Here is a 17,716-nt window from a genome sequence, read left to right as displayed (position 1 = left end):
TGTCATGCCTTGCCAAGCTACAAGCACCAGGATAGTGCTAGCAACAAACAACGTGCTAGAGGAGCTCAGCGGGTCATGCAGCATCTGTGGGAGAAAAGAAATTGTCAGCAATTTGTGTCAAAACCCTGCATCAGAGTTCCTCCAACACATTGTTGCTCCAGATTTCAGCACTTGCAGTCTCTTGTATCTCCATCAGGACAGTGCTATGTGAGTTCCTCAGGGCAGTGTCCGAAGCCCATCCATCTTCAGCTGCTTCAACAATAGCCTGCAGAAAGTCAAGAGAGGAAATGTTCAGTGATAATTGCACGATGTTCAATTCCATTCACAATCTGAAGGAGCCCATGTCTCCATGCAGCAAGACCTGGATAACATTGATGCATGGACTGATAAGTAGCAAGTACAAGAGCAAGGAAGCCGCGATGAACCATTATAAAACACTGATTTGGCCATGATTGGAGGGTTGTTTCCAGTTCTCAGTGCCACATTTAGAAACAATGCAAAAGCTTTAGAGAGGGTGCAGGAGAGATTTATTAAAACGATTTCAGGGATGAAGGATTTTAGTTATGTGGATAGACTGGAGAAGCTGGGATTTTTCTCCTTGGAACAGAGAATATTGCAAAGGGAACTGATAGACTTATTTAAAACCATGAAGGGTATAAATTAAGGACATGGAGCTAAAATGTTGTCATTGGCAGAGAAGTCAAAAACTAGGGGATAAAGTTTGAAGGCGATTGGCTAACAAATCAAACAATTATGAAGGAAAACTTAATTTATGCAGTGAATGTTTGATGTCAGGAATGCATCTGCAGGAAAAGTAGTGGAGGCAGATTCAACTGTAGGGTTTAAAAAGAGCTAAATCAGTATCTGAAAGGAAAGAATTTGCAGGGCTATTTGAATAGGAAATAGTACTGGCAGGATTGCCCTTACATAGAGCTGATATTGATTCAACAGGTGATATTGATTCTTCTGTTCTGCAACCATTCTGTGATTCTGTGAATTTTAACGGAAACTGATAGAAAATTGTCGGGAAGTTTAACACTGAGAGCACAGTCTAAAAACTAGAACAACTTCTCTCCAGGATATTATTCAAAAAAATTATAGCAAATGAAAAAGCTGGAAGTTTGGAACTCTCTTCCATTAAATGCCATCAATGCCAAGTCATTTTTAATCTTATATCTGAGATTGATAATTTTTTGTCAGCCAGATTTGTTACGAGATGTGGAAATCCAGGAGAACAGAGACAGGCTGACATGGAGCCATGAATGGCAACAACGGTCAAAGGACTGACTTGTTTGTACTTGTACCTTTATCCCTGCATTTCTTAGACTTCTTTAGGCAGATTTTTTGGTGGTGGTAGCATATGATGTAGAGAGATATCTCCTTCATCCTCTATAGAATGGGTTCTCCCATCACTACGTGTCAATGTGAGGCAATTGTCAATTGGGTTCTTCTTTAATGATCTTTAATTGGGGACCTTCTGTCTTCACTGAACATTGGTACCTACCTTTAAGACTGTGTTTGATTATTTTTGCTGAGGTCACTGACTAACTTCACATGGTACTTTCTGCTTTAGTAAGTGACCTTATCATGCTTCATATGTCACAAATGATAAAAGAACTTGTTCCTAATTTTATTTTATTCCTTTCACCTGTGCATCATTTGAGCCTGTGCTATCACAACGTTTGTTTGGTATTGATATTGAGGAGGAAGAAGAGAATGTTACATAACTGGGGCTTTATGGAAGTGAGCAGGAACCTCTTTTCGCTCTTAGATTCTTGCCTGTGGCATTATCCCTGGTCAACACTGCTGGATGTATTATTTATATCCATCAGCAGGTTGCATTCTGCCTCTGAAATTGGAATGAATTTCAAAAGCAGAAAACAATGAAATGATATGAATATGTAGTGTGTTAACACAACAGCCAATGGGACCCCACAACCAAGCATATCTTCCCCTCCCTACTCCTTTCTGCCTTTCACAGGGACCATTCTCTCTGCGACTCCCTAGTTCACTCCCCCCCATCCCCACCCATTCCTCTCCCACCCCAGGAACTTTCCACTGCCCCCGCCATAGGTGCAATACCTGCCCCTACACCACCTCCATCACCTCCATCCAGGGACCCAAACAGTCCTTTCAGGTGAGACAGAGATTCATCTGCATCTCCCTTAATATCATCCACTGCATTAGGTGCTCCAAGTGTGGCCTCCTCTGCATTGATGAGACCAAACACAGATTAGGTGACCGTTTCACAGAACACCTGTGCTCTCTCCATAACCACGACCTGCATCTCCCCGTTGCTGGTCACTTCAACTCCCCCTCCCACACTATTACTGATATGTCAGTCCTCGGCCTCCTCCACTGCCAGATTCCAAGTGCAAACTGGAGAAGCAGCACCTCATTTTCCTTCTCGGAACCTTGCAGCCTTACGGCATGAACATTGAATTCTCCCACTTTAAGTAGTCCCCACCCCCCTTCCCCACACACACCCAACCATGCTTCTTCTCTTCTTCCCTCTCCTAACTTATCTCTCTTTTTTCTATCCCCCTTTTTTCTCTCCTTACCTTTGACCCATCCTCCAGTGGATCTGCTCTCCTGTCCTCCCCCGTACCTGCCTATCACTATACCTCACCTCCATCTACCTATAACCACCTTGTGCCTACCCAGCCTCCCCTCTTTTGTCCACCTATCACTGTTCTGCTTTTCCCTTCTATATATTGAGCTTCCCCTTTTCCTATCTTCAGTCCTGAAAAAGGGTCCTGACCCGAAACGTTGACAGCCTGCTTTTCTCCACGGATGCTGCCTGGCCTGCTGAGTTCCTCCAGCATCATAGTGTTTTTCAGCCTAGGTGTATGTAGTCCAACTCGGAATAAAAACATTTGGTCTGTAACTGGAAATGTGTAATGTACTTTGAGTGCAAAATTATGTTTTGTTTTATGAAAAAACATGATAGTTTACGTGCAAGGGATCTGAAATTTGGCAGAATTCTGGTGACAGGAAATGATGAGAGGTGAGCTTGGCACCACAGTATAGAGGTGTGCCAATGACTGGATAATGAATTTATATGACTCATGTTGGTATAAAGGATCTCACAGTATGGATATAAAATTTGTTTTAGTAATAATAAAATAAGGTAGTGAATGCATCATTAAAATACCAGACTCATGAATTTCAAATAAATATGTTAATACAATTTTAACTCAAATTTTCCTGCAAATAATATTTACATTTTAATCCAAGGGTAAATGTACATTTATGTAGCACGAAGGTGAATCCAGTGTTTTAATGTACCATTCTCTTGCTTTGTCTTTCTGTTCCTTCAAATATACCGCTGATTGCATGTTTATAGGGGATAAATACATTTACATGCTGTGCTTTGTCTTTAGTTCACTAAAGTGGCAAAGTACACTTTCAAATTCACACTTGAATTACTTTCAAGTATGGTCACTGTAATTATACAGTCTTTCAGTGGTGAACGGATGATGAAGCTTAAATTCACATCATGACCCTTCAGTAAAGAAGGAAATAATACCACAGATTCATGCAGATTCACCCAAAACCCTGGGTGACAAGAATTGGCTGATTTTGTTGAACCAAATTGGTCCATGTCTCACACTTCCCTAAGCTGACCTATCCCTCATTTTAAATGCCGTAAACACTCTAGGCGAGCAGAGTGACAGTATACTATCCCTCACAATGTCCACTAGATTTGTAATCTATTATAGGTGCCTGGAAAGACAATAATAAAGTGATTGTTTCAGAAATACTTCCAAACATAATACTTAACCTGCAGCAGGCACTTCGGTAAGAAGTACCCAAAAACTGGGCAATGAAAACAAGTGGTTGGATTTCTTAATTGGAAGTTACATTGATGATGATATCATGATTTTCTAGCTTGATGACAGAGCAATGCACCAAGTATACCTGTGTATTTTAAAGATGCGTGGATTTTTTTCTGTAATAACACATCTGTCTTTTCCTTTCATCAGTCTAAGACGTATGGATGCACTTGGCAAGGACAAGCACTTTCCTTCACAATAGACTTTGCTTCTGGATTTACCTGTGTTGATAATAATACAAAGGTGAGGAAATACTAAATGTAATGCATAAGTATTGTTGAAGTTAAAAACGAATAGATTTAAGGAGAATTTGTAAGATAATGCTTTAGTTGTGAATCACAAAATCAATTTCATTCTATTGTCGAACCATCTTTCACTCATTAAACCAAGGCTCCATTGCAGGAGCAGCACCACACAAAGTTGAACTAATAGAGCACAAAATCTGACAAATTCATTTCCAAGTTATATTGATTGCAGCTTGAAAATATTATAGATTTTAGTGCAGTATTTCAAAGAAATTATATATAGAAGCTTATCATCAGATATGATGATGAGCAAGAAATATAAAACAGATAAATTTGTGTATTCAACTAAAAGTAATATGCATGCTTTTTGCATTGAATGAGTAATATTTCAATGTACTTATGTCAGACTATTTAAAATCACACAGAATTTTGGTTAACGTTAGTACTGAGTGTAGAATACATTTTGTTCATTTCACATGTCAGTAGATAAATAATGACACTCGAAGTTACTTTACAGGATATTATCTGGAGATTCAAGTTCTCACAGCTCAAAGGATCTTCTGATGATGGAAAAACATGTGTGAAATTGCTGTTTCAGAACACAGATACCAGGCAGATTGACATGAAGGTACCTTCATTATATGGAGTGAAACTACTGTAATTGGAGGGGAAGCTACTGTAATTGCAGGGGAAATATTCTCTTATGTAGTTAGGTGGCATGTGAATACTAATCTCCACATTATGCCTGTAATGTATTAGAAATGTAATGCAAGTCCCAACCTGCAACTTATATTAATGAGATTATCAAATAATCTTTCTTTGATTTAATATTTGCTTCAAAATAGCAAACCACAGATGTTTTCTTTTCAAATCTTATCTGTACTTGCCATTTCTTACACTCTTACCAAGAATTCTTTGTCAATTAGAAGCCAATTCCATACATCAACAATTTTCAACGCAAAAGGTGATATTACCATCTTCTTTCTTATTACAGTTTTGGGGTTTTTATAGAATTGTCTTCCCTCTCAATACTTTGAATCTCATATTTTGGAAATATGCAACAAAAGCTATTCTATAGCAACTTTTGCCCCATACTGTATTTCCAAAAACTCTTCTTTATGTTCTGTCCTCACAAAAGCACACTCCTGAGGAACTAAAATATATTTATATCTGTTAGCAATTATTCTAATAATCATATCGAGAATCTCAAGGAGGAGATAGAGGCCTTGTACAAGTGATAGAAGAAGCAGAGCACCTAACAAACTACCCACCTACCCCATCTACCCACCCCATCAGGCACCTCCTGCCCATCTGTGGATGATTCTGCAGTTCCCACATTGCCCACATGAGCCACCTCAGAACCTACAAAACTGAATTGGAAGCAAGTCATCCTTGATCCTGAGAAGGAGAAAAAGAAAAAGTACCTGTCCTGAGGGATGAGCAAGTTTTGCTTTTGCAGTGATCTGATTACTGAATTTCACTGTTGAAAGACATTTGAAATTAAGGTAGGATCAAACAAACCAATGGGCCAGATCTTACTGGAAGAACTTAGCATGTGAATGAAATCAGTCAATATTACTGTGCAAACTGACCAGTGAATTAAACAGATTAAGAAGTTTGCTTTATTGCAAATCTCTGAAACTTTGTGGTTGTCTTATGCCATTTTATTACTTGTTTCGCATAGATGGCATCTTTCCCTTGTCCACTAGACACAATGTGGAAAGTTAAAACCTTCTTTTGCACCTATTTATCTCTGCAATCGTTAATAATGCAATGCTAGTCAAACATTCAGGCCGAGAATAGAAAGAATAATTGTTTGATCCTATTCTTGAAACAAAAGTCATCCTTACATTTGAATGAAATTTGAATTTGAGGATGAAACAAAGACATCCTTACATTTCTTTCCATCCTCTTCCTCTCTCTGCATTCCACATTTTTATGTCTCTTCAAAGCTTGGCTAATTCAATATTTGTCCATGTTTGAAGAACAAATTTCTTGTTTTCAGCATTTAGTTTTGTAAATGTAACCTTCCATAATGTTTTTCCAGGCACATACTGTAGACATAACAGAACGTTGTGTATGATAAGTTAGCAGATCTTTGAAGAATCATTGGGCCAGATCTTTGGAAAATCTGCTAACATTTACTGCCTGTTGGATTGCTTTAACCATCTACCCTTCTCCCAACTTGTCAGGAATCATCCACACAGCTGCTTGTTACATCACCAAGCTCTGCACAGCACATCTGGTCTGCTGAATGGTGGGAGGCACTTTGGTGCTTTATTGATGTCCAGACAATGCTGTTGCCTCCCCAGACCTCCCAATTTCTAGCCCCTCCCCACTCCTCCTGATTTCCAGCATCCCTCATGTTCTTCTGAACTCCAGTCCCTCCCCAGCCTCCCTGACCTCCAGCCCCTCCCCAGTTCTCCTGGTCTCAGGCCCCTCCCCACTCCTCTTTACTTCCAGTCCCACCACAGATCTCTTGATCTCTAGAACTTTCCAGTCCTCTCAACCTCCAGTGACTCTGGTCAAACCACAGTGAAATTCAGACAGCAAGCACTTAAATCCCACAGGGCCTTGCCAATACTCAGGGACCAGCCTCTGTTGGGAGACTGACCCTTGGACCACATTGAAAATCATTTTTTCCACAATAGCATGCAGCAACTAGGTAAAGGCACAGAAACCTCACCAAACAATATGACTTACATGACAATATCACTTACAAAAACACATCATTGCTTTCACCTAAAATTCCTGAATGAAACCAATAAAAAATTTCCTGTGGTTCAGTGGATTGAAACATCATTCTGTTGCATATATTTTAAATGACCTAACTGCTGCTATTTTCAGATTTCCTGTGCTTAAGTTTTAATATCTGTCATTTAATTTAAGATTTAATTCCAGAGCAGTTCTGAATGAGCTGATTGCATCCACACTAATGTTAGTAGTGACACATTGGTCCCATTGCCCCAAGTTATAAAGAGGAAATTACCTAGAAATTTCTTTACCTGATCACTGTTCAAAAGCACCAACCATACATACAGATTGAAAATAGAATCATGCTTAATGTTGTTGCTTGCCTCTCTGGGTGAATAACCCATTGAGCCCACATGATTAATGACTATTCAGGAAAGGCCAGTATCAAAGGAACTGTAAATATTAGGTAATAGCTTTCAGCAAGTAAAGGAGGAGAGAAAAATGGTAAAAAAACAAAGATTATGAAAAAGAATGTGTGTCTGTGTGACACAGAAGTTAATTAAGTGATCTGTGCATTGTAATCATTTTGAAAAGGAAGATAATTTGTAGCAATATCGAGGGTGTTAAACGGTAAGCAAATAAGAACCAGATATCTATAACTAATGAGCTCCAAAATAAATTCAAGAATACTTTAACTTTTAACTTTCTAGACTTCCACATTTTGTAATAAGTGGTGAAAAAACAATTTGGCCTTTTCCAGTTATCACTAAATGGTGAACAATTAATGGAATATCCCTCAGCAAATTTCATAATATTAAGGACTTTTTTTAAGGGGATATTGTAATTAAGATCATGGATAAACTGCAAGGAAACAGCAAACATTCCCGTCGATTCAAAGCAGATTAATGGACATGACATGACATTAAACATGACATGTTTCATGTCATGCAGACTCATCAACAATAGGATTTTCTCTGGAGGTGAATGTCCTCATTTTCCTTTATGCTCGGCATAAATTACCTTCCATTATTTGTGTTCTGTATTCATTTTCATGTGGTAATAGAAAACATTGTAAAAATGATCTATGTTGAAAAATACTTCCAGTTTCTTTTGACTGTATTTTAAGATCATCTTGTCAAAAGCTGCATTGAGATAAGAGGGATATTTTCCTCAGCAATCCAGTATAATTGAAAATTGACACTGGAATTTGCTCTCAGTTAATCCCTTGTTACACCATCCCACCCACTCGCTCCTTTGCAGTTGCAGAGTGAGTGTCTGTGCCTGCCAAGATCTGCAGTTTAGAATCTCCTGGCTCCTTATTACATTTCCAAAGTAAAGACAAATCCCTTGGAAAACTTACTTTATGCATTATTCACTAACCAACTCTGATTAATTATCAATTTAAGTCTAAATGAACATACACAACAAGTGTCTAGTCAGATATCTTTCTCTATGGATAACATGAGTGTAACATAATATTCCTCTGCCTTTAATAAGTATTAATTTTATTCCTCTTTCTATAGTTTATTTATCAGCATCAGAGAATAATTGGAACTACTTGAAATTTCTTTTAATTTTGATACAGTTTGAAGTTATTGTGTAATCTACCATACTGGATTTCTTTTTTTTGAGTGTCTGCCTGCTTCATGTGATAGAAGATCGTGGAGTTAAATCTTATTTCAGGACTTGAGCTCATAATATTACTTCTGTAGAGTGCAGAGGGGGAATTGTACGATGGAGATCCCATCAATACAATCTTATGCAAAACCTTGCCTACCAATTCAGTTGGATATAAAAGATCACCTGAGCAGCAGGGAGTTCTGTTAGTGTTCCGGACAATTTGTCCATGTCAAACAACAGAGTCATCTTTTGATTATTTATTCAAAGGGCGTGGGTTTTTCAGGCTGATACAGTATTTAATTGCCCATCCCTAATTGCCCTTGAGAAGGTGGTGGTGTGCTGCCTTCTTGAACTGCTGCAGTCCTTGAGTGTAGGTTTACCCACAATGGTGTTTGGGAGGGAGTTCCAGGAGTTTGACCCAGTGACGGTAAAAGAACAGTGATATATTTCCAAATTAAGATGGTGTGTGGCTTTGAGGGCAACTTCCAGGTGGTGGTGTTCCCATCTTTTTGCTGCCCTTCTCCTCGCTGGAAGAGGTCATGGATTTGAAAGCTACCATCCAAGGACCCTTGGTGATTTGTTGCAGTGCATTCTGTAAATGGGTGAAAACTTTTGCTACTGTGCGTCGCTGATGGACTGATAGAATGGTGGTGGTTGGGGTGCCTATCAAGCAGGTTGCTCTGTCCTGTTTGGTCAGAATTAGAATCAGAATTACTAATTCTGACTTAAATGACGTGAAATTTTTGGTTTTGCTGCAGCAGTACAGTGCAATGACATAAAATTACTATAAATTACAAAAATAAATAAATAGTGCAAAAAAAAGGAATAATGAGGTAGTGTTCATGAGTTCATGGGCCATTCAGAAATCTGATGGTGGAGGGGAGAAAGCTGTTCCTGAATCATTGAGTGTGGGTCTTCAGGCTCCTGTACCTTCTCCCCAATGGTAGTAACGAGAAGGGAGCACATCCTGGATGGTGAGGATCCTTAGTGATGGATGTCACCTTCTTGAGACACTGCCTTTTGTAAAAGTCCTCAATGGTGGTGAGGGTTATGCCCCTGATGGAGCTGGCTGAGTCTACAGCCCTCTGCAGCCTCTTGTGATCCTGTGCAATGGAGCCTTTATACCAGGCTGTGATGCAACCATTCAGAATGCTCTTCACCACACATCTACAGAAATTTGCAAGAGTCTTTGGTGACATTCTGAATCACCTCAAACTCCTAACGAAGTAGAGCCGCTGGTGTGCCTTCTTCGTGATTGCATCAATGTATCAGACCCAGGATAGATCCTCCGAGATGATGAAGGAACTTGAAGCTGCTCACCCCTTCCACCACTGACCCCTCAGTGAGGACTGGTGTGTGTTCTCCCGACTTCCCCTTCCTGAAGTCCACAATCAATTCCTTGGTCTTGCTGATGTTGAGTGCGAGGTTGTTGTTGTGACATCACTCAACCAGCCAATGCTTCCTTGTCGCCATCTGAGATTCTACCAATGACAGTGGTGTCATTGGTGAATTTATAGATGCCTTTTCAGCTGGGCCTAGCCACACAGTCATGAGTGTAGAGAGAGTAGAGCAATGGGCTAAGCACGCATCCTTGGGGTGCGCTTGTGTTGATTGTCAGCAAGGAGGAGTTGGTGACGAGCTTCTTGGGCGTTGTTGAAGCTGCACTCATCCAAGCAAGTGGATAGTGTTCCTTCACACTCCTGGCTTGAGCCTTGTTGATGGTGGACAGACTTTGGGGAGTGAGGAGATGAGTTGCTTACTGCAGGATTCCTAGCCTCTGACCTGCTCTTATAGCCACATTGCGTATATGGCTACTCCAGTTCAGTTTCTGGTCAATGGTAACCCCCAGGATATTGATAGTGGGGGGAATTCAGTGATGGGAATGTCAGGGAGTGATAGCTGGGTTTTCTCTTGTTGGATATCTTCTGGCACTTGTGCAGCTTCAGTGTTATTTGCCACATGTCAGCCTCGGCCTTGAAATTATCCAGATCTTGTTGCATTTGGATGTGGACTGCTTCATTATCTGAGGAGTCACAAATGGTACTGAACATTGTGCAATCATCAGCGAACATCCCTATGTCTGAACTTACGATTGAAGGATGGTCATTGATGAAGCAGCTGAAGATGGGTTGACCTAGGACACCACCCTGAGAAACTCCTGCAGAGATGTCCTGTCACTGAGATGATTGACCTGCAACCACCATAACCTGGGTTATAAGTATGATTCCAACCAGCAGAGGGTTTTCACTTTGATTCCCATTGACTCCAGTTAAGCCTGGGCTCAATAATGGCATATTCAATCAAATGCTGCCATGATGGCAAGGGCGGTTACTCTCACTTCACCTGTGGAGTTCAGCTCTTTTGTCCATGTTTGGACGAATGAGGTCAGGAGCTGAGTGACTCTGGCAGAACCCAAGCTGAGCCTCTGTGAGCAGGTTGTTATGAAGCAAGTGCACTATCAACTATCCTTTCCATCACCTTCCTGATGATTGAGAGTAGACTGATATGGAAGTAAATGGCTGGATTGGATCTTTCCTGCTTCTTGTGGACAGGACATTCCTGGGCAATTTTCCATATTATGGAGTAGATGTCAATGCTGTAGCTGTACTGGAACAGCTTCGCCAAGGGCACAGCAAGTTCTGGAGCACAAGTCTTCAGTACTGTTATTGGAATGGTAACAGGGCCCATAGCCTTTGCTGTATCCAAGGTCTTCAGTCCTTGCTTGACATCACGTGGAATGAATGGAATTAGCTAAAGACTGGCATCTATCATGCTACGGACCACTTGAGGAGACCAAGATCGATCATCCACTTGGCACTTGTGGCTGAAGATTCTTGCAGATGCTTCAGCTTTCTCTTTTGCACTGATGTGCTGGGCTCTCCCATCATTGAGAATGCGGATATTTGTGGAGCCACATTCTCCAGTGAGTTGTTTAATTGTTCACCGCCATTCAGGACTGGATGTGGCAGGACTGGAGAGCTTAGATCTGATCTGTTGCTTGTGGGTTTGCTTAGCTCTATCTGTTGCATGCTGTTTATGTTGTTTGGCATTCAAGTAGTCCTGCCTTGTAACTTCACTGAGTTGACTCCTCATTCTGAGGTATGCTTGGTGCTGTTCCCGGCATGCCCTCCTGCACTCTTTGTTGATCCAGGGTTGTTTCCCCTGGTTTGATGGTAGTGCTAGAGCAGGAAACATGAGGTGCAGATTGTGGTTGAGTACCAATTCTGCGGATGGCCCGCAGCACCTCACGGATGCACAGTCCTGAGTTGACAGATCTGATTGAAGTCTGCCCTGTTTAGCATGGTGGTAGTGCCCCACAACACGATTAGTGTATTTTCACCGTGAAGGTGGAATTTAATCTCCATGAGGTCTGTGCAGTGCTCATTTCTACTGATACTACTGACACTGTTGTGGACAGATGCATCTGCGACAGGCAGATTAGTGATGAGATCTTGTTGGTTCCCTCACCATCTGCCACCCTGCCACACAGTGCTTTCAATGGCAGCTTTCTGTGCAAATTGGTTGCTATAATACACTGACATAACTAATTATCCCTCATAAAAGTAACAAATTGGTGTGAAGTGCTTTGGCATACCTTCAGAACTGATAAAACACTATAGTTCATTCATTCATAAAATAACCAAGTTATTGATGATTTTACTAATGGAGGGGAAATTATGATGGCTGCAAAGCTATTATCTTTTATACTGCTGCGAACTTATGTACCTACCAGTAAATGTTGCATGCTATGGCTAATGGATGGGAAATATTAGTTTTATTGTAAGTTGTGCTTATAATCCAATAACACATTTTGTTTCTTTTTCCTGCAGGAGCTGGAATTTCCTGATCTGACTGCAGTTTTGCACTGCATACACTCATTCATAGCAGCTAAGGTGGCAGCAGTGGATCCACTGTTTGTGGACAGCCAGAGTGTTGCACGGAAGTACATGTACAGCAGCTGAGGATGGGATTGCAGCCACTGGATATGTATTGTATTCTTTATCATGAAGTAATCACTTTATGACCACATTATGACCACACTGAGCACATAATGGGAATGGAGCCCAAACAGGTCAGAGACGAACTACACTCTGGCAGAAGATAGTGTCAAATGGATGATGTTGATTCAACTGCAATTTACACATCTTTCCTGCTATTCATTTCCATTTAATGTAAATGGAAATCGTGAGAGATGTATAACAGAATTGATAATATCCATTTTACACTGTAACCCAAAGTCAACATTGCTCTTGTTTTGTTTTTAACAATCAAGGGTTAAAACATCTTCCTTTATAATGGAAGTCAGTTACATTGTTGGTGTGTCCAGCACTGTTTTATTATCATTTTTCCTCTTTCATTCTCCTGGTACCAGTTTGCAAAAATGGAAATCTAAACTCCAAAATCTCATTGTACAATTCATAATTCACACTAACAAAATACTCGAATGTAATTTGTGTTTGCTTCTTTCCTTATTAATAGCTGTGTTTCTGATGTCTTTTTTTTTCTTTCATGAGCATGTTGAGTGTTCATTCTCATTGATTTTGAGTGCTGATGAATTTAAACTTGCTGGATTAGGCACGATTCTTAAATTAGCAGTTAGCTTGGCAGTGCACTGTCGCACCGCCAAACTTTGGAATTCCTCATCAAAAACATTAAAAGGATGGTTTTTCATTTGAACAACAACCACTTATTTTGAGCAGAAATGATATAATTTTATAAACAATTGTAGAAATCCTACTTTATTGTGAGTTATGAGCTAGTACTTTAACTCCTACCAGATGAAATGGTGAATCTTTAAATCAAAGTGTTAGCTTCAGTTATGCTCATGCCAGAACTCTTTCAGGCTTGTGAGAATCACCTACTGAAATCACCACAGAGTTACTGAGCAACTAGACTTCTACGTCATGAGGGTCTTTGATAGCCTAATCAATAGGGTCATTACATATGTGAACAAGTACTGATAAGGACATAGAAAACGAGTTAAAGGTTTAACAGATAAGAAAGGCTAGAAAAGGCAGTTGAACTGAGCTAAAGTATTGCAATGATTATCAAAGTCTAATTGGATTAGAACATTGATTGTGTTATGCCACGACGTACTTCACTGATTGATCCCAAGGTTAATAGAGACAAGACCTGCTATTTGACCCATGTATATGAGATACCAGATATCGAATAATACCTACATTTTCCCATTCCATTATTTAATTCTCTATTGAAAAGGATTTCTGCTTACCTATCCTAACTGCAAGATAACCACATGTTAATGATGTTTTGCATGAAGAAAATTTTTACTCTTTTTTTGTCTTTCCTGGGCAGAGAAACAGCAAAAGAGTGTGTGGATGTCCACCATTAGTGAGCAAAATAAGGGAACTGGCAAACTCAGTGCTAGATGATGGGATTTAGTTTCCTCGTTTTGGAAAGGTCCGAAAATATATTAAGTGTGTATTTAATAAAAAAACATAATATTCAAACCTTGAAGATACAAGTCCTATATTACTAAGTTTAAAAAAATTTAGTCTACATCCTAAAAGCTGTTAATATGCTTAGGCTTCTATGAAAGATTGATAGAATTCTGTCATGATTCAGAATTTAAACTTTTGAAAACAACAATACTCAGAATATATATCAAAGTCTTGACATAGCTGACCCTGCCCTTTTCCTAACTGAGATATAAGAAGCAGTTTCCCTTGACAGAAGCCTGTCGTTAAGAATCCAAACTCAGCTAATGGATTGACAAAACAAACAATTAATGTTTAGACACTATGATACTGGAGGAACTCAGCAGGCCAGGCAGCATCTGTGGAGAATTCTCCACGATATTCCTCCAGCATCATAGTGTTTTTCATCTAGATTCCAGCATCTGCAGTCCTTTATTTCTCTCCATTAATGTTTAGACTTTCAAATGACTTGAAATGAATTATTCACAGCTGTTTATGTGTTACTGGTTTGAAAAAAAAAGTAGTTGATTGGCTATTTGGCATATGTTCATTGATTTCTTTTTATGTTACTATTGCTTCAAATTGTCCTTAATTTTATGCTAATAGTGACAAGCATTGATGCAGATGCAAGAAAATGGACGTGCATTTCCACTTTCCAGTCCAAACATCCCTCACATTAAAGCACAATATCACAACAGGTTTATCCTTCATTTGATGTCGGTCTAGTCACCAATGTACAATTGGTAGACATACCTGCTAACATAGGGAGAGGGTCAAAAGCAGCTGGCCTGCTCCCTCCCCATTCACCACCTCCAATGAAAACTTCAGATCTTTGGTGCATGTGATGCAAATTTGGCAGATTCACATTCCATCCCAAAATCTGCACTTTTCTGACCCTTTTCTCCTCAGCATGCAGAATCATGTGGCATGTATTTTTGTTGACATTTACTGAAGTGAACAATATTTCTTTCAATGCAGGAATTGTTAGGCTACATCTTATTCGGAACAGAGCACATTTGTGAAATTAATTGTCCTTATACAAAGACGTAATTGTGACTTGAAGGGTTCTCTTCATCCAATAATAATCAATTTGATAAGGTTCTCACCAATGTCATGTTTCTCCTGAACGTTAGCCATAGAAACTGTATTGTTCTGAAGCAGTTCAATTTATAACATGAAATGTTCTTTGAGATAAAGCACAGTTCAAGCACTGATATTCCTATTTGTTCATTTTTTGCAATTAAATAATGCCTAGGCTTTTGGTGGTGAGTAAATGATTTTATTTGGAATGTTCCATGCAATTTTCCACCAATTATTGTTCCATGATCTGTTAATTGGAACTGCATTTCAAAAGCCATTATTATGACTATTAAGAAGGTACAGCTTCAAGGCTAGGAATTTCTTTGGAGTTGCTCATGCTCCTTCATTTTCAGTGGGCTTGGAAATGTGTGATTTAGCGGTAAATAAGGTTCCTGTCACACTTTGTAAATTTAATAGCCTGGGATTATAATGCATCATATGAATGGAGCAATGCTCAATTGTTAATAGAACTGGGACACAATGCACAGCCACCGCCACGTTGTGCATTTAGTGCATGTGACTGAGGAGATATTTGCACCTAAGCGTCTTTGTTTGATATACATTGTTCTTCTGCTACTTTAATAGAGCAGTTAACCCATTTAAAATAATTACATTAATAGCCACACCAGAGCAATAAAAATCATGTTTGTGTTAAAAATATGATTTCATGGCATGTAGCTAATATTTTCTTGCAAAAAGTGCTCTCAGCACACTTGATCCTTTTAATTGTTTGAACTATTATTGCCTTACCCCTATAATGCTTTATGCATCTCTCAATCCCAAACTAAAACATAGACCTAGAGTTTCCACTAGCTTGCATACATTTTTTTCCATATAACATGCACAAAATCATCCAAGTTAGTACAAAAGTTCAAGTTCAAGAAATTTGAAGGCCAAATTGCAAACAGTTAAAACTGAATTCCTGGATTTTTTTGAACATTCAAACATCATCATCATAGACAAACCCCAGAGCAGGTCATGCCCCAATCAAATTGTGGTTCTGCTAGTTGAGTTCAAATATGGGTCTTTGAAGTGGTGTTTAAAATTATATTTTATTTAAGTGCTAGGACACCAGCAGGCACTTTTAAATATAGATTTTATTTTTTTATTAATCTGTCTGTTTTACAGCAATTTAGCTAAAAAGTGACCCTGTTTAAATTGCTAATATTTTCACTTCCTTAAAATCAGTCTGATTAGAACGCTTAAGTTGTGTGATAAATTGATTCAGAGGTGAATTACTGAAACTGGGTTGCTGCTTATAATTATATCAAAGAAAACTTTTCAATCCATACTATTTTTGAAAAATTCCATTCCAACTGATTACATTGGTTCATGGTTGGTTGTATTTTAGATGGAATTGGGAATATGGAACTGCCACAGAATAGGAGCTGAGGCTTAGGCAGATCGCTCATGATCATATTGAATGCTGGGGCAGACTTCAGGAGTATGGTGGCCTACTCCTGATCCCATTTTCTTCCATTCATATGTATAGAATTCAAGCAGAAACTTGAGATTAAAAAGAATTTCATAAAACAAGAGCAATTTTGGATGTAACTTATGCACAGGTTGCTAATTACATTCAAAATGCAAACACTCGATCTTAATGAGTAAATCTATGAGTTGTTGTGATTAATAGTTAACCACTGACTGTGGGTTAATTAACAATTACTGATCATGCCATAAGAACTTCTATGAAACAATATTCGAAGAAACAAATTCATTACATTAATATCTGTTAAAGGTAGTCAATCACTCATTCTCCTATTAATGAGTTGGTGACAAGCTCAAGCAGGTGTCCAGATTTTTAACAGATAATTAACTTTACAAAGCTCCAACATGAATTTTCAAACTTGTCTTAAAAATGCCAATTTATCAATTTTGTGGTGGAATGCAGGACTCAACAATAGATCAGGGCAGTTGAATAATAACCCCCACCCTCTTCTGGTTCTGGTTCTGTCTGCCATTCTCCTCTCCCCAATGGTTCCCATTCTCACCTCCTTTATTATCAGAATCCAGCACTCATAGCACTTTCATTGTGCTTATCTCCCTCCAGCAGCAGCCTCTAGTCTTCACCCTCACCTCCCTATACCTTACTCCATCTGTTTTTTATCCTTCTTCATCTTTCCTCTCCCTCTTTGTCTGCCTCCATCTATCATTCACCTGCCACTGTCTCCCAACTCCACCCCTACTCCCGTCCCTACCTACCACAACCTGCCTGTCATCTTACACACCTTCTCAGTCCACCAATCACCTCGGACTCCTTCCTCACTTCTCCCCTTCTCCTCTTTACAGTGGCCACCCCGCCTCTCTACTCTCAGACCTGATGCAGGGTTTTGACTCAAAATTTCGACAATTCCTTTCCTCCCACAGATGCTGCTCGACCCACAAACTTCCTCCAGCAAATTGCTCCAGATTCTAGCATCTACAGTCTCTTGTGTCTCTGCACCACTTGACCGCCAGGCTGAGAGATATGGATTCAAGATCTTACAACTGATATTGAGTCTGACAAATCTCACCAAGTTCATTGGGTTGAATTGAACTGAAATAAAAGCAACCACAATGGAGAAAGGGAGAGCAGCCAAAGAAATTGAACTGGAGAGAGTGCAGAGGAGACTCTCTGGGATGTTACCTGGATTGGAGGTCTTTAATTCTGGGAAGAGATTGGATTGACTGGGTCTGTTTTACCTCGAACAAAGGAGGCTGAGGGGTGACCTGATAATGGCACATAAAATTATAAGAGTCATAGAAGGATAGATAGTCAGTATCTTTTTCCCATGTTAGGGGTACCTAAATCAAGAGGACA

At 39.5% G+C, this 17,716-nt stretch overlaps 1 protein-coding gene across 1 annotated transcript in view; it reads left to right on the top strand.

Annotated features, from left to right (window-relative positions):
- Window positions 1–12,390, top strand: part of sntg2 (syntrophin, gamma 2) — a 226,240-nt gene extending 213,850 nt beyond the window's left edge. The window contains exons 15-17 of the mRNA XM_052025436.1: window positions 3,987–4,079; window positions 4,599–4,709; window positions 12,226–12,390. Of these exons, the coding sequence (XP_051881396.1) occupies window positions 3,987–4,079; window positions 4,599–4,709; window positions 12,226–12,357 (336 nt within the window). The 3' untranslated portion in view covers window positions 12,358–12,390. The remainder of the gene's footprint in view (window positions 1–3,986; window positions 4,080–4,598; window positions 4,710–12,225) is intronic.
- Window positions 12,391–17,716: the final 5,326 nt, after the last annotated feature.

This window comes from Pristis pectinata, chromosome 10 (genome assembly GCF_009764475.1).
Source record: "Pristis pectinata isolate sPriPec2 chromosome 10, sPriPec2.1.pri, whole genome shotgun sequence".
Lineage (NCBI taxonomy): Eukaryota > Metazoa > Chordata > Chondrichthyes > Rhinopristiformes > Pristidae > Pristis > Pristis pectinata.
This window is presented reverse-complemented; position numbering and strand designations above follow the sequence as displayed.